General features: G+C 42.3%; 2 protein-coding genes across 2 annotated transcripts; both read left to right on the plus strand.

The window, feature by feature from the left end:
• The first annotated feature begins 384 nt into the window (after positions 1–384).
• Positions 385–15,570, plus strand: LOC129815079 (protein transport protein Sec61 subunit alpha-like). The gene is made up of 12 exons (XM_055868430.1): positions 385–730; positions 3,269–3,336; positions 3,417–3,482; positions 3,689–3,767; positions 6,694–6,825; positions 7,082–7,191; positions 7,574–7,727; positions 8,983–9,143; positions 9,388–9,585; positions 14,022–14,213; positions 14,312–14,388; positions 14,485–15,570. The coding sequence occupies exons 1-12, from the start codon at positions 724–726 to the stop codon at positions 14,669–14,671; spliced, it is 1,431 nt and encodes a 476-aa protein (XP_055724405.1). The 5' UTR covers positions 385–723; the 3' UTR covers positions 14,672–15,570.
• A 189-nt stretch (positions 15,571–15,759) lies between these two features.
• Positions 15,760–25,610, plus strand: LOC129815080 (mitochondrial intermembrane space import and assembly protein 40-like). Its single transcript, XM_055868431.1, has 3 exons — positions 15,760–16,028; positions 19,181–19,279; positions 22,793–25,610. The coding sequence occupies exons 1-3, from the start codon at positions 16,007–16,009 to the stop codon at positions 23,209–23,211; spliced, it is 540 nt and encodes a 179-aa protein (XP_055724406.1). The 5' UTR covers positions 15,760–16,006; the 3' UTR covers positions 23,212–25,610.
• The last annotated feature ends 203 nt before the right edge of the window (positions 25,611–25,813 follow it).

A 25,813-nucleotide genomic window follows, 5' to 3' on the forward strand; every position in this document is an offset into this window, starting at 1 on the left:
CAGTATTTTAATTTGTTCATGATCATGCATTTTAATTTCAGTGAAGGTAAAGTAAACTTCTGAATGAGCAGTCTCATGTGATCATTTATAAATTGTAATGACCTAGCAGTATTTATTCTGAAGTTTTGCATTTACTGCATGTGTAATATTTATTTTATCATAATCAAACGCATATTTGAGATTTATCTGTTTTGACTAGATGGGATACATTTTTGTCAGATTTGACTTTTGGCAGCAGGTTAGGAGAATTTAGGCAGCAGGTTAGGATAATTAATTAGCAGGTTATGAGAATTATGCCGTGTTCAAAACTACTGGGAACTCTGAAATCGCCGACTTCCGTCCGTTCAAGACAACTGGGAACTTGAAAAAAAACGTGCTACGACTGGGAAAAATCGTTTTGAACGGTCATCCAACTCGGAATTAGAAGTCGGAATATCGGACATATTTCTAAAGCTCCGTCATTCCGACCTGAAAATCAGTGACATCATGATTTGACCTCGTTTTTTCCCCAGTTGAATTGAAAGCACCACAAGTTTCAAATTCAGACATTCTTGAACGCGGCATAAGAATCACCAAGATCTGACGTGTAGTAGGAGCTTCATTGATGACGTGTCTTTACAGTGCAATCTTTTCTGCGCAAAACGGTTCAATGGTGCCACGCAAACTGTGCTGATCCTTCAAGTGGCACCAGTTTAACACAACAGGAATCGGATAAAGGACACCATGGGCAGTGAGTTATTTTTTTCTAACGTCTGTCGATGTATCTGTGAATTGCATGTTAAATGTATATTTTGAACGTTTAGCTAGTTAGATTGGCTGTGAATGGACATGTATTGTAGCTTGCTACTAGCTAGCCAATGGCAATGCAAACGTAAAATGAAGAATATTATAACGTTAGTTAACGGAATGGGAAGCTAACGGCAGGAGGCAACTAACGTACAATCGCTGCTGACTTTACCTAACGCTTCTCATGAAGTGCCCACAAATTGTTGACCCTTGGCACTTAGTTGGGACATTTTAGATTGCTGTGTGCACCTTCAACATTCGCTAACTAGTTACCCTCTACAGTCTTTGTGTCATTCTAGGAAATGTTACTAGCTAGCATAGTCTGCTGTAACAGTGTCAGTACCTGTGCGCAGAGATACTGCCTGGTTCAAGTCTTTGCAATGAGTGACATCAGACAAACTAGGTGGTTCGAGCCCTGAATGCTGATTGGTTGAAGCCGTGGCATATCAGACCGTATGATAACATTTATTTTTACTGCTCTAATTACGTTGGTAACCAGTTTAAAATAGTGATAATGCACCTCAGGCGTTTGTGATATATGGCCAATATACCACGGCAAAGGGCTGTGTCTGTCCTAGCACTCTTCATTGCGTCGTGTTTAAGAACAGCCCTTAGCCGTGGTATATTGGCCCTAAACCACACCCCCTTGGGCCTTATTGCTTAATTATGACTAGTTTGCTTCTAGCTTGCTTACATTTTTTTGAATAAACCACTGGCATTCCCAATGAATGTCAACTTCTTTGAATAACTAAGGTTAGCTATCCAGCTACAGTAGATATTAGAGGTCGACTGATTATGATTTTTCAACGCCAATACCGATTATTGGAGAATCTAAAAAATATGTGTGTAATAATGACAATTACAACAATACTGAATGAACACTTATTTTATCTTAATATAATACATAAATAAAATCAATTTAGTCTCAAATAATGAAACATGTTCAATTTGGTTTAAATAATGCAAAAACAAAGTGTTGGAGAAGAAAGTAAAAGTGCAATATGTGCCATGTAAAAAAGCTAATGTTTAAGTTCCTTGTTCAGAACATATGAAAGCTGGTGGTTCCTTTTAATGAGTCTTCAATATTCCCAGTTAAGAAGTTTTAGGTTGTAGTTATTATAGGACTATTTCTCTCTATACCATTTGTATTTTATATACCTTTGACTATTGGATGTTCTTATAGGTACTATAGTATTGCCAGCCTAATCTCAGAAGTTGATAGGCTTGAAGTCATAAACAGCGCTGTGCTTCAAGCATTGCGAAGAGCTGCTGGCAAACGCAGGAAAGTGCTGTTTGAATGAATTTTTACGAGCCTGCTGCTACCTACCACTGCTCTATGAAATTATAGACTTAATTATAATATAATGAACACACAAATACGAGCCTTAGGTCATTAATATGGTCAAATCCAGAAACTATCCGGAAACTATCATTTCGAAAACATTTATTCTTTCAGTGAAATACGGAACCGTTCTATATTTTACAGAACAGGTGGCATCCATAAGTCTAAATATTGTTGTTACATTGCACAACCTTCAATGTTATGTCATAATTATGTAAAATTCTGGCAAATTAATTACGGTGTTAGTTAGAAATAAATGGTCTTCACACAGTTCACAACGAGCCAGGCGGCCCAAACTACTGCATATACCCTGACTCTGCTTACACAGAACGCAAGATAAGTGACACAATTTCCCTAGTTAATATTGCCTGCTAACATTAATTTCTTAACTAAATATGCAGGTTTAAAAAAACATACTTGTGTATTGATTTTAAGAAAGGCATTGATGTTTATGGTTATTATCATTATCATTATCATTGGTGCAACGACCGTGCTTTTTTCGCAAATGCGCTTGTTAAATCGTCACCTGTTTGGCGAAGTAGGCTATGATTCAATGATAAATTAACAGGCACCGCATTGATTATTTGCAACGCAGGACAAGCTAGTTAAACTAGTAATATCATCAACCATGTGTAGTTAACTAGTGATTTATGTTAAGATTGATTGATTTTACCATGGCTCCTTGCTGCACTCGCGTAACAGGTGGTCAGCTTGCCACGCAGTCTCCTCGTGGAGTGCAATATAATCGGTGTCCAAAAATGCCGATTACCGATTATGAAAATTTGAAATCGTCCCAAATTTAAACGGCTATGCCGATTTTTAATCGGTCGACCTCTAGCAGATATAATGTATTTCTATTGCCTCTGTTAATCTGCTCTCATAATCAGCCTAGCTATAGGCCCACTAGTTTGTTCCCACATACAATATAGCTAGTTAGCGAACTAGCTAGTTAGTAGCTTATTGACTATGTCTGTAAATGTGAGTGGAGCCTAATTTTTGAATGCATGGGAGTGATGACGTTTCATCCTGATAAAGTGTAACTATCTTGCACTGGTTAGGACAACTTATTTTACTGTGTATGTTGTATGTAGTTTTCCCCCCCAAAGAAACTAACCAACCTCGTGTTTTTTTTTTTTACAGTCAAATTTTTGGAAGTCATAAAGCCGTTTTGTGCGGTCTTACCCGAGATTCAGAAACCAGAGAGAAAGGTATAGTATACCGCAATCTCTCCTCTCCTCACAATCTTAGCTCTAGTGATGTTTCTAAAACTGCCCTCTTACCTCTACAGATTCAGTTCAGAGAAAAAGTACTATGGACTGCCATCACTCTCTTCATCTTCCTGGTGTGCTGCCAGGTTAGTATCTGCTGAGCATCTGTCTCTGTGTAATTCTATATATTGTATGGTTCTTGCAGAGAAGCCCTGCCTGTCTTTGGTCTTATTATCACTAGCTGATAATATGGTTAAGGCCACAGGTAATGACGACTCAATGAGTGTAGTTATAACTCTTGTGGGTACAGTGTATTGGGTTCATTTTTTCTCTTTGTCTCCTGTCCTCCTAGATTCCCCTCTTTGGCATCATGTCCTCGGACTCTGCAGATCCCTTCTACTGGATGAGAGTAATCCTGGCCTCCAACAGAGGTGAGAAACAAACAATCTGGTTCTACTTAGTTTGAATGCTTGCCTGTGTCTGTAATCATCAGTCCATATGGAGGAAGACAAGTTTGAACTGTGCGTCCCTAATAACAGATTCGGCCCCGCCCACAAAGGGTTTTTAAAAAAGGGTTCTCTCATTGAAATGCATTAATTTTAGTGCTGCGTTAAATGGCTTAAATATATATATATATATTTTAAATAACCAAGTGTTCTATCTATAACCGAGTTGATGCCTGATATATGATGTGTAAAGCCAGCAAGTCTAATTATTTCAAGCTACAATGCCAAGGTGGTAAAATGCTAATTCAATGCAATAACTGCATGCATGCTGGTGTCCCGTGCCATTGTAAAAACAGACACATTTGCTGGGTCTGTAGTGAGTGGGAACATTATCATCGTTTTTGCTTTGCTTCTTCTCCACTGCAGTGTATTTCTGGAGGCTTGGACTGGAAATATATCGTGCAGATTAGCTAGTTGGATAGCCAGCCAGTCATGATATTGTCTGCTAAGTAGCTACAGTTACTACTAGTAGCTAGCTAATAGAAGAAAATACTGAAACGAATGTTTGTCAAGTGTCATGACTGCATGTTATGTATGCCTAGCTAGCTATATAGCTTGAGGCTAGGCAGAAGCGTTGTCACTCTTCACTGCAGAAAGTGTGTGTGGGCGTTTTGAACATGACAACTTTCAAGCAACCCAAAGATGGTAAGCTATCTATTTGGGTAACTATTTTCGAATTAGGCATTAGTTTCATAACCCGATCTAGCGAAGTTTGCAAGCTAGCTTTATCTGGCCTGCATATCAAATAATCAAATCAAATGTATTTATTTAGCCCTTCTTACATCAGCTGATATCTCAAAGGGCTATACAGAAACCCAGCCTAAAACCCCAAACAGCAAGCAATGCAGGTGTAGAAGCACGCTGGCTAAAAACTCCCTAGAAAAGCCAAAACCTAGGAAGAAACCTAGAGAGGAACCAGGCTATGAGGGGTGGCCAGTCCTCTTCTGGCTGTGCCGGCTGGAGATTATAACAGAACATGACCAAGATGTTCATAAATGACCAGCATGGTCAAATAGTAATAATCACAGTAGTTGTCAAGAGTGCAGCAAGTCAGCACCTCAGGAGTAAATGTCAGTTGGCTTTTCATAGCCGATCATTAAGAGTATCTCTACCGCTCCTGCAGTCTCTAGAGAGTTGAAAACAGCAGGTCTGGGACAGGTAGCACGTCCGGTGAACAGGTCAGGGTTCCATAGCCGCAGGCAGAAAACAGTTGAAACTGGAGCAGCAGCACGACCAGGTGGACTGGGGACAGCAAGGAGTATGAAATGTTCTGCCTTGTTTGTCGATCTTTAATGCTACCTAACAATGCAGTACCAACCTGACTAGCTGCCCATCCAACCAGCTAGTAATAGGCAGCTAGCTAATAGTGCTGAGTGATTAGTGCTTTGTCATTTCGGTTTGATTTAAACAAAAAATAATAACGAATTTCGGTATTTAAAAAAAAATCACAATGCATTATGAAATGACATTCAAATGTTTTTTCTTCATGTTAAATTTCTAATCAGAAAATAATTAACATTCAATTGCCAAAACATTTAAAATATTTGATTGTCTCTGTCAGGTCCAGATTGGATAGAGATCAATAGGAAATTACTATAAAATATTTCAGATGTGTATATTACTTTGTTTTTATTTGACTTTATTTTTAATTCCTTAAAGTCATCATCTCATCTCTGCTCAGGCAGTAGGAGTCAAACAGCTCTGTGCTCCCCAAATACTGTACTGTCTTTAGTCATCCTATTTTGCTAGGCTAGCCTGCTCAAGCATGCTGCAGAGCTGTCTGAAAATCCTTTTACTAGTTCTTCAAAGTAAATGAGAGTTCCTGTAAGTATATCTCCATCCCTCTGTTGCTGTGTACATTCCTCATGAGGTCTGTGTGAAAGTAACTGAACATAGTTAAAAGTGTATGCGTTCTTGCGCTGAACTAGGTTGAATATTTGCTTTATGGAAACTACAACTTCCTTCAGCCCAGTGCGCCACATCTTTCTTGACTAGATTTCTCATGATTTGTTTTTCTCTGTAGAGAAATGGTGCGTTGGGCTCAACTAAATGGAATTCAAGTAATTGAACAGCTGTCGGTCAATTAGTTGTTGAATAACCAAAAAAAGGAAATGACGGTAAATCGCTCAGCACTACTAAAGATTTATAGTACAGAAAATACATTCTTCAAGTCCAATTTGGATATTACAAGTGCTGTACTTACTAAAGAATCTATTGTACTGCCAGTTAAGATGGCATGAATATGATCTTAACCAAGAAATATAGCATTTAACTTCAAACAAAACACAGTGTTCTAAAGCTTTACCCTTCCTGGTTGTTGCTAAGCTAAACAATGGGCTCACTTCATTGACCCAGCGGTCTAAGACACTGGATCTCAGTGCTTGAGGCATCACTACAGACACCCCGTTTCGAATCCAGTCTGTATCACAACCGGCCGTTCTTGGGAGTCCCATAGGGCGGCACACAATTGGCCCGGCATCCGCCGGGTAGGCCGTCATTGTAAATAAGAATTTGTTCTGAACTGACTTGCCTAGTTAAATAAACAAATATTGACACCTGTCTCCCTCCATGTATTAACGTCTCTCAATCTTGGCTACTGATCTTGTTAGAAGCATCTATTACACCTTCACTGTTTGGTTCCCACCTCTTACATGGAGAAATAATTATTCCCTGTGATGTTATCAGGTCTTATCTCTTTTTGACAAGCAGTCTTTGCAAAAGCTGACATTCTTTAGCTGATATCACTGTATTCAGAGCTTTGCCTTTGTTAGAATCCCCTTTTCCATTACAACAGTGTTGGTTCATAATAATGGTTGACTGGACTGTACTGTGATCCTCCACGATTCTACAGGTACTCTGATGGAGCTGGGTATCTCACCCATTGTTACCTCTGGTCTCATCATGCAGCTGCTGGCTGGAGCCAAGATCATTGAGGTTGGAGACACACCCAAGGACAGAGCACTCTTCAATGGAGCACAGAAATGTAGGTCCACCCTCTAATCATCTTGCACAGAAGCAGTTTTTACTAAGGAATGGGATTAATCATAATACGTTGAATTATGGTTATATAGCCACCTGGCAATTGTTCTGATTTGTGGGCTTGTATATGACGGGTATTAGAATAAGGGTCTCTAGCCTGTCATAAGGCTGGGGTGTATTCAGTATCCCATTGCAAGGTGTTTTTCCACTCACAACAGTCCAAGCATATTGAATGCAACCGTCTTCCTTTTTCTCGGCAGTGTTTGGCATGATCATCACCATTGGGCAGGCCATTGTTTACGTGATGACTGGCATGTACGGAGACCCCTCAGAGATGGGTGCTGGGATCTGCCTGCTCATCATCATTCAGGTTAGTTAGATCCCCCCCCCCCCAGTTCATATAACCAGTTCATGAATTGTACCCTTTAGGTACAGAGACCTAACTTTCACTATTAAAACCCTTTGGCAGCCATTTATTTAATCTGTTAATCAGCCATGCTCAACAGTCTGTTCTGCTTTCATCTGCCTGGTCAGGTAGTCTAGTGGTTAAGAGTGTTGGGACAGTAACTGAAAGGTCGCTGGTTCGAATCTCTGTGCCGGAAAGGTGGCATAATCTGCCGTTCTGCAAGGCAGTTAACCCACAACTGCTACCCGGGCGCCGTACCTCTCCCATTTCAGTTGAATGCATTCAGTTGTGCTGACTCGGTATACCCTTTCCCTGCCCTATTTTAAGCTCTCTCCTTCTTCCCCAGCTGTTTGTGGCAGGTCTGATTGTGCTGCTGCTGGATGAGCTGCTGCAGAAGGGCTATGGTCTAGGCTCTGGTATCTCCCTGTTCATTGCCACCAACATCTGTGAGACCATCGTCTGGAAGGCCTTCAGTCCCACTACTGTCAACACTGGGCGAGGTAGGTAGCACTAAGGCTACATATGACCAAAAGTAGGTGGACACGTGCTCGTCGAACGTCTCATTCCAAAGTCATGGGCATTAGTATGGAGTTGGTCCCCCCCTTTGCTGCTATAACAGCCTCCACTTAGCCACAAGAGCAGTAGTGAGGTTGGGCGATTAGGCCTGGCTCGCAGTTGGTGTTCCAATTCATCCCCAAGGGAAGGCCCTATGGGGTTGAGGTCAGGGCTCTGTGCAGGCCAGTCAAGTTCTTCCTCACCGATCTCAACAAACCATTTCTGTATGGACGACACTTTGTGAACGGGGTCATTGTCATGCTGAAACAGGAAAGGGCCTTCCCCAAACTGTTGCCACAAAGTTGGAAGCACAAAATCATCTAGAATGTCATTGTATGCTGTAGCATTGAGTTCCAGTGAAGGGAAATAAGGGGCCAAGCCTGACCCATGAAAAACAGCCCCAGACCATTTTTTCTTCCTCCACCAAACTTTAGTTGGCACTATGCATTGGGGCAGGTAGCGCTCTCCTGGCATCCGCCAAACCCAGATTCATCCGTCGGACTGCCAGATGGTGAAGCATGATTCACCAGGGAACGAATTTCCACTGCTCCAGACTCCAATGGCGGTGAGCTTTACACCACTCCAGCTGATGCTTGGCATTGTGCATGGTGATCTTAGGCTTGTGTGTGTGGCTGCTCAGCTATGGAAACTAATTTCATTAAGCTCCCGATGAACAGTTCTTGTGCTGACGTGGCTTCCAAAGGCAGTTTGGAACTTAGTAGTGAGTGTTGCAACTGAGAACAGATGATTTTTATGCGCTTCGGCATTCGGCGGTCCTGTTCTTTGAGCTTGTGTGGCCTACCACTTCGCGGTGGTGCCATTGTTGCTCTTAGAAATGTTTACTTCACAATAACAGCACTTACAGTTGACCTGGGCAGCTCTAGCAGGGCAGAAATTTGACGAACTGACTTGTTGAAAAGGTGGCATCCTATGACGGTGCCATGTTGAAAGTCAATAAGCGCTTAAGTACAGGTCAATCTACTGCCAATGTTTGTCTTTGGAGATTGCATGGCTGTGTGCTCGATTTTATACACCTGTCAGCAATGGGTGTGGCTGAAATAGCCGACACCACTAATTTCAAGGGGTGTCCACATACTTTTGTGTAACTAGTGTATGTGTATTTACAATGTGCTCTTGTTCAGTCAGGGTTGTTCCCCCTGCTGTGCTGTTAGTTAGGTAACCTTGTCTCTTGTGTCTCAGGAACGGAGTTTGAAGGTGCTGTCATTGCCCTGTTCCACCTGTTGGCAACCCGCACAGACAAGGTGCGCGCCCTGAGAGAGGCCTTCTACCGCCAGAACCTGCCTAACCTCTTGAACCTCATCGCCACAGTCTTCGTCTTTGCTGTAGTCATATACTTCCAGGTCAGTGGACAGACAACCTGCTTTAATGCCTATATCGTCTTGGCTGTCATTTGATTGGTTTTACAAATGGCTTTCAATTCATTGCTTAAGTGACCTTTATGACCATTGGATCTGACAATGTGAACATAGATGTTCAGACCAAAAAGCTGCATGCATAGAATAATTGAAGACAAACGTTGAATCCCATTGGATTTCCGTGGTTGTTTTTGAAAGGTCTTGAACACTTCTCGCCTCCTCCTTCCAGGGCTTCAGGGTGGACCTGCCCATCAAGTCTGCCCGTTACCGTGGCCAGTACAACACCTATCCCATCAAGCTCTTCTACACCTCCAACATTCCCATCATCCTCCAGTCTGCCCTTGTGTCCAACCTGTACGTCATCTCTCAGATGCTCTCCACGCGATTCAGTGGCAACTTTCTGGTTAACCTGCTAGGCACCTGGTCTGTAAGTACCTGTCCACAATGACCTTTGAGTGTCGCTTCTGTGTTCATTACACAGAGGTGGAGACTTGCCTCACCCATGTTCATTATACCAGTACTATTTAAAAATGTACATCCACTTAGTTATTTTTTCTCATCACTTTTAACCTTCATGGTGTTAAAACGGTACTGAATACTTCTGTGTGTTGTCTAGTAGTGTGTGACTGTAAACAATGAAGTCTGTTTGATGCCATAGTGGTGGTTATGATCACATGTTTTGGACTACTATGACAGCACACTGGTAGTGTTGACAGATTAGACATTTCTTTCAGCAATCCTGTGTAAGAGAGCTAGCCTTCGGAAGGTTTTAAGAGGGCTCCAGACTAACATTTCCCCTGGTCGCACTCAAGCCTCTGTTTTTCAGTTGGTGGCACCAGCCCAAGATTTGGTCGCACGCCCATAAAAAATGGGTAATGCATAACCATGGTAGCAATTGAAAGGGAATAGTTTGGCGATTATTGGAAAATTGATTTTATGTGCATTTTAATCTGAAAATACTCCTGATACATTCAGTAACATAAGAATATTCCTGGAAAATGTAGGGTAGAATGTAAGACCAAAAAATCTCTAAGTGGCCACACCTCTCCAAATTGTGCACAGTTCCTAAGTAATTTCAATGCCCTTTTATGACTCAAGAATCTTCAACTAGTAAGGTGCTTTTGAGCTCTCCTAGCTGTGCTGGTGAGGAACTACAGCAAGCACAACCCTGCATTCCCACCATCACACAATTTACTGTTTACGCAATCCAAAAACAGTCCATTATAAATCGCAATATGGGTGAGATGTGCATCACACATGATATTTCAGTGTTAGGCTTTCACAATGAAATTCAAGGAAAGTATCATCATTTTGATACACATAGAAAGGAGTTATGATTAGTGGGCGCGGTTTTCTTTCTGTGGCCAGTTTCTGTAGAGATAAATCAGATCAAGCCTGAACTGTATGACGTGGTTTCCAACAGGCCAATATTCTACATACTTTAGTGCAAAAAAACTTGGTAATTACCTACAATGAACATACAGTAGTCCATTCTGCATTTGTCCGGTCTGTTTCTTTTACGCCTGCTATGTAAAAGTGACAGGAAGTCATAATCGAGAGTGACAGCGCGCTAAGCAACTGCTCTATCTTGACCTGAAAAATACATGATCTAAGTCACATATGTCAGAGTCAAGGCCCGCGGGCCACATCCGGCCCGCGAGAAGGTTTTTTACGGCCCCTGGGATGATCTTGATTTATTATTAGAACCGGCCCGCAGACCGCAGCAAGCCGGCAGCCCGCAGATCTTTTACACGCACCAATACTACATTTCCCACAATGCAACGGTGACGCACCGAGCAGTAGGCTGCTTCATTTCAATATTTATTGGCACAGCAGTCGTCAGCATCACAGTAAAATTAACTTTCAGATACCCATCAAAAATGGCAAAACGGAAGGTGGACACTGAGAACCGGGGGTTTCAAACAAGGTGGGAGTCGGAGTATATGTTCACGGAGGTAGCTGGAAAACCTGTGTGTCTTCTGTGTGGAGAAAGTGTGGCGGTACTGAAAGAGTATAATCTGAGACGACATTATGAAACGAAACACGCGGACAAAAACAAGAATATGGACATGGAACAAAGGCTACAAAAGGCAGAGGAATTAAAACGAGGCCAGGCTGCTGTCAAGGCCAGTTTTATTTTGGCAGAAGAGATCGCTAAATCAGCCCGGCCATTTACGGAGGGGGATTTCATCAAAAACTGCATGATTAAAGTTTGTGACGAAGTTTGCCCAGAAAAAAGGCAACTCTTTTTAAATGTGAGTCTGAGCAGAAACACCATTGCCGAGAGAGTAGACCAGTTGTCCATCAATCTAAAAGAGCAGCTTGTGAAAAAGGGAAAAGATTTCATTGCATATTCCTTGGCTGTGGATGAGAGCACCGACATTTCTGACATTGCCCAGTTGTCAATTTTCATCCGCGGAGTGGACTCCAGCCTAAGCGTGACAGAGGAGTTTTTGGCTTTACGTCCTATGCATGGCACAACTACGGGGCATGATTTGTATGAAGAGGTGTCAAGATGTGTAAATGAGATGGAGCTGCCTTGGGAAAAACTCGTGGGTTTGACAACCGACGGAGCACCTGCGATGTGTGGACACAGGAGCGGACTGGTGGCGAAGATACGGGAAAAGATGCAAGAGGAAAACGCGACAGGTGAGCTGACAGCTTATCATTGTATCATACACCAGGAAGCGTTGTGCGGTAAAGCCTTGAAAATGGAGCATGTAATGAGCATCATCACGCGCACAGTTAACTTTATCAGAGCCAAAGGTTTGAATCACCGCCAGTTCAAGGCATTTCTGACGGAGTTAGAAACGGAGCATGGTGATTTGCCTTATCACACAGAGGTGCGATGGCTAAGCCAGGGAAAGGTGCTTCAAAGATGTTTCGAGCTTCGTGAGGAGATTTGTCTGTTCTTGGACAGCAAAGGGAAAGACACAACACAACTCCGAGACGAAATGTTTCTGTGTGAAATGGCTTTTCTGTGTGACATTACGAGTCATCTGAATGCAATGAACTTGCAGCTGCAGGGTCGGGATCATGTCATCTCTGATATGTACAGTACAGTGAAGGCATTTAAAACCAAACTGACTCTGTGGGAGACGCAGATGCGGAAAGAAAATTTGAGCCACTTTCCCAGCTGCCAGACCATGAAAGAGAAGCTCTCTACCAGTGCGTTCCCGAGCGCACAGTTGGCTGATAAAATAGGTATGCTTGCCGCTGACTTTCGACGCCGATTTGCTGACTTTGAAGCACAAAAAAGCAGGTTGGAACTGCTCGGTAACCCATTTGCTGTTGACGTGGAAAGCTCACCACCAAACCTCCAAATGGAGTTGATTGACCTCCAATGCAATGATGCACTGAGGGCAAAATATGCGGCAGTGGGTGCTGCGGAGTTCGCCCGTTTCCTCCCCGACACAATGCCCCAGCTGCGCATCCAGGCTGCTCAAACGTTGTCTATGTTTGGCAGCACATACCTGTGTGAACAACTGTTTTCTTTGATGAACCTGAACAAAACATCACACAGAAGTCGACTTACTGCTGAACACCTCCACTCAATTCTGAGGATTTCCTCAGCTCAGAGCCTTACCCCGAACATTGATGAACTTGTGGAAAAGATGGGACACCACCAAGTATCACCCTCAACCTCAAACAAGTGAACATTACTGTGCAATCACATATTTAGAGTTTTTACTCAGTTCAAGTTTAAAAGTTAAAGTTTAATATTTGTTTTCACTGCATGTTACTTCTCCTTAAACAAAGTGTTGTTTTTGATTAATAGATTTTTGCACTTTATTTTATTGTATTTCAATCCAATTATATTTTAAAAATATTTCAGTTGAGTGGATGATAGAAAATTGCTATTATTGTTTTTTTCTTTGAAGTAAATTTAGCCCACTTTTGCTAAAATAGAAAATATAGGCTACTGATGGTGCCTTGAATACCGGTTTCTTTCATTTAATGTTCATGTTATGGGGATTTTTATATAAAGGAAATTTGTCTTTTGTGTCTGTTGAAAATTAAAGATTACTGACAGAGCCATAAGAAAATATTGCTTTATTTATCTGATCATATTGGAATATATTTGTTAGGTTTTCAGTAGGTTCAATTAGGTTCACTAGACTATATGCGTCATTTAAAATTTTTTCAATGAACATTCGAACAGTCCGGCCCTCGGCTTGTAGCTAAATTTTTTATTTGGCCCTCCGTCCATTTGACTTTGACACCCCTGATCTAAGTGATTGATAGTTGGTATTCAACAGTCATAAAAGTATGCCTTATTGATTTACTTTGAAGAACGACTTAGATAGTGATTTTTTCAGACTGCATAGGCAGTAGCTCTAAAGAGATAACTTGGGGTGAAATAAAGTCATCAACTAAAACAAATGTAATATACACAACTGAAATATTTTATTAAAATGATGTGAATAAATTATGGTTAGTAAGTGATGAGAAGTAACTACTATCATGGGAATTGTATTCAACCCACATAATGCATAGTGCATTTAATGTTTTAAAAAACTATCAAAATTGAAAACAGATTTTAATAATCAAACCGAACAGACTTCAAAAAGCACTAATCGCTCAGCACTACCAAGCAGGAATGCATAATTTAAGATTTTGATGTGCAACCTATTCCAGTGATTGTCATGAATTTGGGGTTGCATAATGTTGATGTTTTCTTTTATCCAAAAGAGATGTTTTGAGTGAGGTTGCAATGTAGAAAACATGTAACTCGCACAGCTAAATGGCTGCAAAATGTGACTCAATGGTCGCAGTCTTGAACCCTGTTTTACTCATAACAGCCCTGATTGGGCTATGCTTACATGGAGAATCTATACTTAATTGATTGTATGTTTTGTATAGGATACTTCCACTGGAGGACCAGCTCGTGCCTACCCAGTTGGAGGTCTCTGCTACTTCCTCTCTCCCCCGGAGTCCTTTGGTTCTGTTTTGGATGACCCCATCCATGCTGCAATCTACATAGTCTTCATGCTGGGCTCCTGTGCCTTCTTCTCCAAGACATGGATCGAGGTTTCAGGATCCTCTGCCAAAGATGTGAGTCACTTGATGTATTTGCTTCATCTGTTACAGATGCACTTACTGTAGGTACACTGAAGTATGTGTGGTAGTTGCTAACTCTGCATGTCTGACAGGTGGCTAAGCAGCTGAAGGAACAGCAGATGGTGATGAGGGGACACCGAGAGACCTCCATGGTGCACGAGCTCAACCGGTAAAAACATACACACCTTTGGTTGCACTCTGGCCCAAGTGTTAATTGCTGTGTGTTTTTCTACACATTTCAAAAAATCTTGTGTTCTTTGTGAAGGTACATCCCCACAGCTGCAGCTTTCGGTGGCCTATGCATAGGTGGGCTGTCCGTCATGGCGGACTTTCTGGGCGCCATCGGTTCGGGTACTGGAATTCTATTGGCCGTGACCATCATCTACCAGTACTTTGAGATCTTTGTCAAGGAGCAGAGTGAAATGGGCAGCATGGGAGCGCTGCTATTCTAGAAACACCCTCCAACAGGCACCACAGACACACAGCCTCCACCCTTTATAAATTACTTACTTTTTATTTTGCATTGTATCTAATGCGCACAAATCAGTACATTCTGCCTCTGCGACCTCTTTCTCAGCTTCTTTGTGTTCCCAGAAGCTCTTGAGGGGTCATGCAGACTGGATCTCACTGGGAAAGAAAGATGGTACTTGACCCAGTGTTCAGGATGGAATTGCGTCTGTTCTGTCCCGTTGTTTTGTTTTTCAATACCATTTACCCTCTCTTCATCTGACCAGCCAGGCTACTCTGCTGATGGTCTTATCTTCTATAGAAGCTTGCTCAAGGAAATTGAAGACTGACACCATTTTAAAGGAGTCTGTTCTTAAACCAACAAGCACTACACCTGGACATTTTTGGAGAGTGGAAAGAAAGTCATGTCATGTTCATTTCAGGTCATTGTAAGCTGTGCATGGGGTTTGAAGAGCCACATTGGGGTAAAGAAAGTATAGATATACTTGTACATTCTTTAAATGGCTCTGGGAATCTCCAACGAGCTTTGTTAATTTTCATTTACTTTAAAAAAATGTTTAATCATGGAATATATTTGTATTCATGCTGGTCTTATCAATAGCATATGTTAGTACTTTGTCTCTGGGTCCTAAAGGAAAGTGTTTGTGTTGTGGTCTTTCATTCCCAGACAATCGCTGTAGAAACTGCCGATGTCATTGGATGACGATGGGTTTGGTAGGAATGGAATGGGGTTTCATTCAGTGTTTTTTACTTTCTGTATTGGACATAATTATGAAATTTGACTAGGATTTGATTTTATAGATCCTCATCCCCCACTGAAAACCATCAGTGACCCCCAAATAAAACACTACCAATATTTTTCAATAAAAGCTAGAAAACAACATTCTGTGTTGAACCTTCACATGGCATAAGTCACACTACAATATGCATCAAACAGGGTATATACCAATATTATTGTGGTACATACTGCCAGATGAGTGCCGTATAGGTTTCACTTCTCTTTGGTAGAGTACTGCCAAAGTCATCTGGTACTGTGGGTAGGAGTTTCCCGCACCACTGGTCCAGTCTCATTGTTTTTATCCTCATTATGGGGTTGTGTAATCTGATCCTACATCTACCTCGATCTGTTGCACAAATCACCAGTGGCTGCCCAGATGACGTCATGAGACTGCGTCCAGAAATCGAAGCAAAGAGGGGTCAAAGGAAACGGAAGCCGGGCGGTTATTACATGGCTATGTGCACTGCAGCTAATTGTTGTACAAAAACCGTCGTTGCTTCTGATATAAGTAGAGGACCAACGGATATCACCACCGTCTGTCATGTCGTACTGTGAGCAAGAGGGTAATAGCACACCTTAGATTTTCATTCATTTCGCTTGTCCAATGAATGTCATTGAAGGGGCTAGCATGGTAACGTTATGTATCTAGTTAGCTTGCGAAGCAGGTCAGCGGTGCTTGTTCCAGCTTCATTGGTGCAGTAATTTAATGTAGCTTAGTTGCAGTCAGTTATATGGTTTGAAGAGGTCTATAAATGGGGCAATCAGATTCTCAGGATTAATCTGATTTGTAAAGGAAGGCGAGACGAACACATTAACGTCCATGCTAGCCAGATAACTAAATTGCTAGGCTAGTAGATGACTTCAGGCAGAGCTGTCAAAGCGCTTACCAGAAGATACCGACCCTACCGTTACGCTTGTTTACACTAAGGTCAGAACGCAATCATGGTTCCATTTAGTTCTGACTAGGTGGCAATCAGCCATTCGCTTTGCCCACGACTACCCTGTGTGTGAACTACATCCCCGACACTGTTTTAACATTTATAAATGTCAATCATTGCTTGCAATATGGCTTTCGAAACATATGGCCCTTTACCTTTCATCAGCAAGAACCAATCCTTCATATTAAAGATACACTTACATGCTGACCACACTGCTCGCGTTGTGTGCGCAAAATAAATGTACACATACATGTTATTCAATCATTGCACCCACACTGCTCATGATATTCTGCGTAACCAGGCATTTATAGAACTTAGTTCTATTTGTGATGCGCTGAAAGTCCCGCCTCTCCCATCTCCTCATTTTATTTTTATTTCACCTTTATTTAACCAGGTAGGCTAGTTGAGAACAAGTTCTCATTTGCAACTGCGACCTGGCCAAGATAAAGCATAGCAGTGTGAACAGACAACAACACAGAGTTACACATGGAGTAAACAATAAACAAGTCAATAACATGGTAGAAAAAAGAGAATCTATATACAATGTGTGCAAAAGGCATGAGGTAGGCAATAAATCGAATAATTACAATTATTCATACATTGATTTTTAGGAGCATATACCCACGTGGGTGGTAGTGGTAATGCACCTTAGTTGGTTGCGACCATCATATAAAGTCAGAAGAAGCCTGAAGGAGGAGAGATTACTAGAAACTAACTTTCACCCTTTTATCTGTGGATTAATTGTCGGAGTAGAGGAAAATGTTAATATCCCAGGATAAATTAGTTGCAACAGCTAGCTAGCTGAATTGACATTAATGTTGAATGCTTTTCAACCTGTCCCCAAATTAATATAGTTGGTTCAGAGTTCATTTTGATATTTCAACTTGTGTGTCCTGATCGCGTCTGGTGTGGGTGGAGAAAATCAACATGCACGCGGACGGTCTGGTCTGCACTGCACCACTGCACCTTAGTGTTCACACTGCTGCACCTTAGGCTAGGGCCAAGAGCCTCCTTAGCCCTGGACTAAGGACGATGTTAGCCTGGGGCTAAGCGGGTTTTCACACTTGCACATTCTAAAGTGGGCACCAACCTTAGCCCAGGACTAGCTGTCCCTGCTCCGGAGGACTTTTTGGGATTTTCCAGTGTGAATCAGTGTCAGGAACAACTACTAGAATGCCCAGTCCAATCAAAAAAGCTGCACTGTTATTTTGACAAGTCAATTCATACAATTTAACCCTATCTGAGGACAAAAAACAAATCCATGCAAAAACATTGGTTGCTATGCCTAACTAACATGGTTATTATGGCTGGCTGGCTAATGTTTTCTCACTTATCAAACTAAAGCTACAAACACTACAAATGGAAAGGCAGCAAATGCTTCATTTGTCTGTTTTCATAGATTTTCCATTTACTTTTAAATGGCTATATCCATGATGATAATATTGTTGAATGATTCAGCCTAGATCAAAAAAGTTGATGCCTCGTTCATGCACACCAGTCTCTGTACAAGGGTGAGATTGAATTTCAAAAGTGAAACATAGTTTCTGAGGTCAGACAGGCAGATGGCGAAGTTTATACAAACCATCACTGTTGGAAATCAAATGCTAGGCTAGACGCAAGATGAAATAATGTGTTAATAAATGCCGTATTGCTTATAACATTGGTTAGCCTAGGGTTAACAAATGCTTGTGTGAACACAGGCTAAGCTAGCCCAGGGCCAGTCTAGCCTGTGGCTATGATAGCCCGGGGCTAAGAACAATGCAGTGTGAAAAGGCCTTTATAGCAGTTTCACATATCCATTCCGCTATGGGTCCTTCCATTCAACAAAACTACACTTCCCGAGTTACACTTACAGACAGATGTGCAGAGCATGCTAGATAGTTAAATGTACCTCAATGCAGGGATGGGATATGTCACTGTACTCCAATTTGTACCTTTATCCAAATCCACACTGCTCCGTCAAGAAGATTGAAATACTGCTCGTTTTTTTCTAAAAACTGCCCTTTTCATTCTCATGCTCGCTAGCTGTAGCCACCGCAGCCATTGTGGAATGGCTTTGTCAGCCAATCATCTCCTTTGTTGTTTAACGCAACATGCCATTACATAATGGCAGCTGTAGCTACTGCTAGCTAGCATGAGGATGAGAAGGGTTTTCAGAGAAAATAGCAGTATTTAAATCTTCTCGATAGAGCAGTGTGGATAAAGGTCAAATTTGAGTACAGTGGCATATCCCATCCCTGCATTGAGGTACGTTTTCCGACCCACGTCTTGCGCCGGCCCTACGGTGTCCTAATGTAACCATGATTTGCGTTCCGACCTCAGTGCAGCTCAGTGTAAACAAGCATAACAGTAGGGTCGGTATCTTCTGGCAATCGAAGCGCATGTCATGTCAGGTGACAGTTCAGTTTGTTTATATCTGGACCCTGCTGGTTAAACATAGTTAGTGGGCATTGATTCAGCATTCTGTTTACAGAACTCTGGTGAAAAACAGCTGTTGTCGAATTGTTAACTTAGCAGCTATTATGGCCAACATATTAATAGCCAACCACTTGCCTTGATCCAATAGATGAATGCATTTGTGTGTTTATTGGGTCAGTCAGACCATAATAAGCATGAATTTGTATAATTGGTCTCCCACTTTGCTTTAATAAAGCCAGCCTGGAGACAAGGAAGGGGAAATGCAATTAGTATGTCATGGTCATAGCTCAGTGCCCGTTGTTTCCTTAGAGATGGCATCTTTTCATGCCATCCTCTCACCTGTGTTTTTGCCTTGCCAGGTAAAGATTGCATCATCTTCGTTACCAAGGAAGACCATGAAGCGCCTAGCAACGCTGAGCTCATTGCAGATGACCCCAATGACCCCTACGAAGACCAGGGTAAGTGGGCTGTGAATTCATGTCAGGGATGTAGAAGGATTATAAAACACTCAACAGTAGTGTAGTCATTACAAAGATACTAAAGAGGTGAATTCTGAATTTACAACCATGTTAATTCAGTGCATTCGGAAAGTATTCAGACCCCCTTCACTTTTTCCATATTTTGTTACGTTACAGCCTTAATCTAATATGGAAATGTGGAAAAAGTCAAGGGGTCTGAATACTTTCCGAAGGCACTGTGTGTGTGTGTGTGTATAGAGAGAGAGATATTACACATTTAAACAGAAATACCTTATTTACATAAGTATTCACACCCTGAAATTGAGCTCAGGGGTATCCTGTTTCCATTGATCCTCCTTGAGATGTTTCTACAACTTGATTGGAGTCCACCTGTGGTAAATTCAGTTGATTGCACATGATTTGGAAAGGCACACGTTTGTCTATATAAGGTCCCACAGTTGACAGTGCATGTCAGAGCTAAAGCCAATCCATGAGGTTGAAGTCAGACTCTCTAATTGTCCTTAGAGTTCCGAGAAAGGATTGTATCTAGGCACAGATCTGGGGAAGGGTACCAAAAAATGTCTACAGCGTTGAAGGTCCCCAAGAACACAGTGGCCTCCATCATTCTTAAATGATGAAGTTTAGAACCACCTAGACTCTTCCTAAAGCTGGCCGCCTGGCCAAACTGAGCAATCGGGGGAGAAGGGCCTTGGTCAGGGAGGTGACCAAGAACCCGATGGTCACTCTGACAGAGCTCCAGAGTTCGTCTGTCGAGATGGGAGAACCTTCCAGAAGGACAACCATCTCTGCATCACTCCACCAATCAGGCCTTTATGGTAGAGTGGCCAGACTCTCAGACCATGAGAAAGAAGATACTCTGGTCTGATGGAACCAAGATTGAACTCTTTGGCCTGAATGCCAAGCGTCACATCTGGAGGAAACCAGGCTCCGCTCATCAGCTGGCCAAAACCATCCCTAAAGTGAAGCCTGGTGGTATTTTGGTATTTTATTAGGATCCCCATTAGCTGTTGCAAAAGCAGCAGCTACTCTTCCTGGGGTCCACACAAAACATAAAACATAATACAGAATGGCATAATACAGAACATCATTCGACAACAACAGCTCAAGGACAGAACTATATACATTTTTAAAAAGGCACACGTAGCCTACATATCAATGCAGACAAACTATCTAGGTCAAATAGGGGAGAGGCGTTGTGGTGGTAGCATAATGCTGTGGGGATGTTTTTCAGCGGCAGGGACTGTGAGTCTCAGGATTGAGAGACAGATGAACGGAGCAAAGTACAGAGAGATCCTTGATGAAAACCTACTCCAAAGCACTCAAGACCTCAGACTGGGGCGAAGGTTCACCTTCCAACAGGACAACGACCCTAAGCATACAGCCAAGACAACGCAGAAGTATCTTTGGGACAAGTCTGAATTTTATTTTTTAATTTCACCTTTATTTAACCAGGTAGGCTAGTTGAGAACAAGTTCTCATTTACAACTGCGACCTGGCCAAGATAAGGCAAACCAGTGCGACAAACAACAACACAGTTACACATGGAATAAACAAGCGTACAGTCAATAACACAATAGAGAAAAAAGTCTATATGCAGTGTGTGCAAATGGCGTGAGGAGGTAAGGCAATAAATAGGCCATAGTAGCAAGTAATTACAATTTAGCAAATTAACACTGGAGTGATAGATGTGCAGATGATGATGTGCAAGTAGAAATACTGGTGTGCAAAAGAGCAGAAAGTAAATAAAAACAATATGGGGATGAGGTAGGTAGATTGGATGGGCTATATACAGATAGGCTATGTACAGCTGCAGCGATCGGTTAGCTGCTCGGATAGCTGATGTTTAAAGTTAGTGAGGGAAATATAAGTCTCCAGCTTCCGCAAGTTTTTTCAATTCGTTCCAGTCATTGGCAGCAGAGAACTGGAAGGAAAAGCGGCCAATGTTGAACCAAGAGAACAGGTCTGAGGCATCATCATTGGCTTTGGGGATGACCAGTGAGATATACCTGCTGGAGCGCGTGCTACGGGTGGGTGTTGTTATCGTGACCAGTGAGCTGAGATAAGGTGGAGCTTTACCTAGCAAAGACTTATAGATAACCTGGAGCCAGTTGGTCTGGCGACGAATATGTAGCGAGGGCCAGCCGATTAGAGCATACAGGTCGCAGTGGTGGGTGGTATATGGGGCTTTGGTGACAAAACGGATGGCACTGTGATAGACTGCATCCAGTTTGCTGAGTAGAGTGTTGGAGGCTATTTTGTAAATGACATCGTCGAGGATCGGTAGGATAGTCAGTTTTACTAGGGTATGTTTGGCGGCGTGAGTGAAGGAGACTCTGTTGCAAAATAGGAAGCTGATTTTGGATTTAATTTTGGAATGGAGATGTTTAATATGAGTCTGGAAGGAGAGTTTACAGTCTAGCCAGACACCTAGATATTTGTAGTTGTCCACATATTCTAGGTCAGAACCGTCCAGAGTAGTGATGCCAGTCGGGCGGGCCGGTGCGGGATGACCGCGGCAGCTTTCCAATCTTTAGGGATCTCGGACGGTACGAAAGAGAGGTTGAACAGACTGGTAATAGGGGTTGAAACAATGGCTGCAGATAATTTTAGAAAGAGAGGGTCCGGATTGTCTAGCCCAGCTGATTTGTACGGGTCCAGGTTTTGCAGCTCTTTCAGAACATCTGCTATCTGGATTTGGGTGAAGGAAAAGCTGGGGAGGCTTGGGCAAGTAGCTGCGGTGGGTGCGGAGCTGTTGGCCGGGGTTGGGGTAGCCAGGAGGAAAGCATGGCCAGCCGTAGAGAAATGCTGAATATCCTTGAGTGGCCCAGCCAGAGCCCCAACTTGAACCCGATCAAACATCTCTGTAGAGACCTGAAAATAGCTGTGTAGCGATGCTCCTCATCCAATCTGACAGAGCTTGAGAGGATCTGCAGAGAAGAATGGGAGAAACTCCCCAAATACAGCTGTGCCAAGTTGTAGCGTCATACCCAAGAAGACTCGAGGCTGTAATTGCTGCCAAAGGGTGCTTCAACAAAGTACTGAGTAAAGGGTCTGAATGCTTATGTAAATGTAATATTTATTTATTTAAAATTGTATAAGTTTGCAAACATGTCTAAAAACCTGTTTTTGTTTAATCATTATGGGGTATTGTGTGTAGATTGATGAGGGGGAAAAATCTATTTAATCAATTTTAGAATTAAACTGTAACTTAGCAAAATGTGGAAAAAGTCAAGGGGTCTGAATACTTTTCAAATGCACTGTACATGCCAGCAAGGGGAAAAAACCTGCCGTTCTGCCATTGAGTAAGGCAATTAACCCTCAACAGCAATTGCTTTCCGGGCGCCGATGACGTCGATTAAGGCAGCCCCCTGCACCTCTCTGATTCAGAGGGGTTGGGTTAAATGCGGAAGACACATTTTGTTTGAATGCATTCAGTTGTGCAACTGACTAGGTATCCCCCTGCCCTTTCCTCTTATATCCCAATTCCTCTAGGCCTGATTCTGCCTAGTGGGGAGATCAACTGGAACTGTCCATGCCTGGGAGGGATGGCTAGCGGGCCCTGTGGCACACAGTTCAAGGAGGCCTTCTCCTGCTTCCACTACAGCAATGAGGAGGTGAAAGGTTCAGAGTGTATCGACAACTTCCGCGCTATGCAGGAGTGTATGCAGAAGTACCCCGAGCTCTACCCACAGGAGGACGAGAACGAGGGAGTCGCCGCGGGAGGGGCTGATGCTACAGCCCCTGCGCCTGCTGAGGACTCTGCCCCCGTTGATTCTACTGCACCTGAGCCCGCAGAGGACTCGTCCCCAGCACCAGTGGCGTCTAGTGACTCTACCCTGTCCTCCCCAACACCTGAGTCTGCCCCGTCATTCGACAATACACCACCCACAGACAGCCAGGCTGCCAGCTAAAATCACCCACCCTCCACCATCCCCCAGTCTCTCCCTGAAACCACTGCCGTGCACAGACCACTCTCTGGGGAGATCAGCTCTGTCAACTGATGCCTCAGACCTGTTCTCTTGGTTCAACATTCATCACGAGGGAGAATTACTTTTAAAGGGGGCCTAGCCTAGAACTGCAGAGGAGTTAAGTCTCCTACAGGGAATATGCTGTGAGAGGAGGACGACAATACAAAAGAAATACACATCTTTTTATTATGCTTTTTTATCCAGTGGTTGTTGAGCTCCTGAGGTTCCTACAGTGCTGAGTTTGTAGAGGAGGACTTGTTCGCTGAAGGGGACTTTAGTTAAAGGATTCTCATCCAAAACAATTTAGCTGCTTATTATCAAGCTTCAAATCAGATAATTTGTGCCATTCTATGTTAATTCTACACTGGAGGTGTGTAACCTACTATCAATGTTACTGGTCAGACTAGTTTGTGATCACTTGACTTAATGTTAGGCTTGGGCGGTATACCATATACCAGGGTATTTGGAAATAGTCTTGATGTTTTATTCAATACTGTTAAATAGCATTGAACATTTAAACTATTTATTTGACGATTTTCAATACATTTTAATATTTGTTGCTACCTTTGTAAGTAAATACCCACAGTCAACTTGTGCAATACATTTGGAGATAAATCAGATTACGTTCTTCATTTCACCGGTCACATTATGAAGCTTACCATAGTTCCCCAGAACAGTTGAGCCAATCACGTGGTTGTTTGTTTGTAAATAGCACAACTGGAGAAACCGGGAGTAGGTGAGTCCAGCTGTGTATTGACGGGCCGCGTTTTATATTGAAAGTCGTGTTTTTTTGCTTCAATAGAGTGATCAGGGAAGTGCAACTATAGTTTTCCTTCAGAAAAAATACATTAGTGCAACACATTAGGCAGAATAAAAGCTTCATTGTAATCAGATGATAAAAGTAGTGCAACGCTATTTGGCTGGCAGCCACACAAGTAAATGAGCTTGCAATGAAAAAGCAAGGTATTTTTTGCAAAAATTATGCATAGCCATCATGTGCCTGTTTATCATAGAAAGAATGTAGCCAGCTACATTTCCTAATGTTTTGCTTAAAGTTAATATTGTAGTTAATCTTTTACCGAAGAAAAGTAGGCTGGCTACACTGAGAAAAGTAGCTACACATCAGTCAGAGCACTGTCTGCTGATATAATGCCCATTCGTGAATTATCATCCGAGTGGAGAAGTGCAATTGAAGCACAAAATGAGTCTGATGCCGAGCAGAAATTACATTAAGTAGCATTTTACGTCTGCGTTTACAAAATGCTGCAAGATATTTCTTTTTAAAATTTAAATTCTGCATTAAATTGGCTCCCGAGCGGTGCAGCGGTTTAAGCACGGCATCTCAGTGCAAGAGGCATTATTGGAGTCCTTGGTTCGAATCCAGGCTGCATCACATCCGGCCGTGATTGGGTGTACCATAGGGCAGCGCATAATTGGCCCAGCGTCGTCCGGGTTTGGCCGGGGTAGGCCTTAAATAAGAATTTGTTCTTAAACTGACGTGCCTAGTTAAATAAAGGTAAAAAAATTAAAGTGACCCCTAAATTTAGCTTGCTAGTTAATCTAAGTAAGTGGCTGAATTAATAAAGTGATGGGGCATCATATTGTGTTAGCTTTCTGCCGTGTTCTCCCCTCTTCTCAGAGCAGGCAGGCCAGTTGCCCTAGCGACTCCAGATTCCACACACACAATGTGCAGTCTACACATGCTGCTTCAGAGACAGTACTGTTCTTCCTTCAGACAAGCATGCATCAAAACTTTGTTAACTTGCACTGTGCCTCACATTCACTTGTAAATGTCAAAACTCACAAAAAATAACATTTGGTAGCTCCTACCTATATATGTATAACTTTATGAGCTGAATTGCCTGTCTTTTCAATTCCTTTATTTTCGTTGGCGCCCGTTAGCAGATTTTGTCAGCAGCCCCCATTTGAAATTCGCTATTACGTGTGCTAATTTTGTTAGATTCCCATGTTTTTAAATTTTTTGCTTTGTTTTTGTGCCTCCTTGTGTACGAAACCTATCCCGGTATGAGAGAAGGATGGTATGATATGAAGATCTGGATACCTCCCAACCCTACATGTTTGTGTTTGACAGATCATGGTAAGAGACAGAGATAGGATTAAAGCTTGATTACTCTTGTGTACTAAATTGCTTCCCAAAGATCATGTGACATGTCTGTTTTTCAATTTTAAGTTTTGTCAAAAGTCCTGAATGTTGCTGTTGGCATGAGGTTTTTCCACCAACCTGTGTTTTGATTTTTACCTCACTATTACTTAATAGATTTTTCCATCCAATGACCACCCTTCTTAACCCATATACCTGAATAAAGTGGAAGTCCATTATCTATGCAATAATTTCCTCGAAGGAGAGAATTTAACACTGCGTGCCAACTGGGATTTGGTTATGGGTTGCATAATAGTCTCATGAAAGAGGGAGCTGTTGGAAATGTATTGGTCATTGACAGTGACAATAATACTCAGAGGGGGAGCTTTGGAACATTGGGGCTAAATCCTAACTTGAGATGTGTGTTTTAGGGCTGACCCCATT

This window comes from Salvelinus fontinalis, chromosome 18 (assembly GCF_029448725.1).
Source record: "Salvelinus fontinalis isolate EN_2023a chromosome 18, ASM2944872v1, whole genome shotgun sequence".
NCBI classification, from domain to species: Eukaryota; Metazoa; Chordata; class Actinopteri; order Salmoniformes; family Salmonidae; genus Salvelinus; species Salvelinus fontinalis.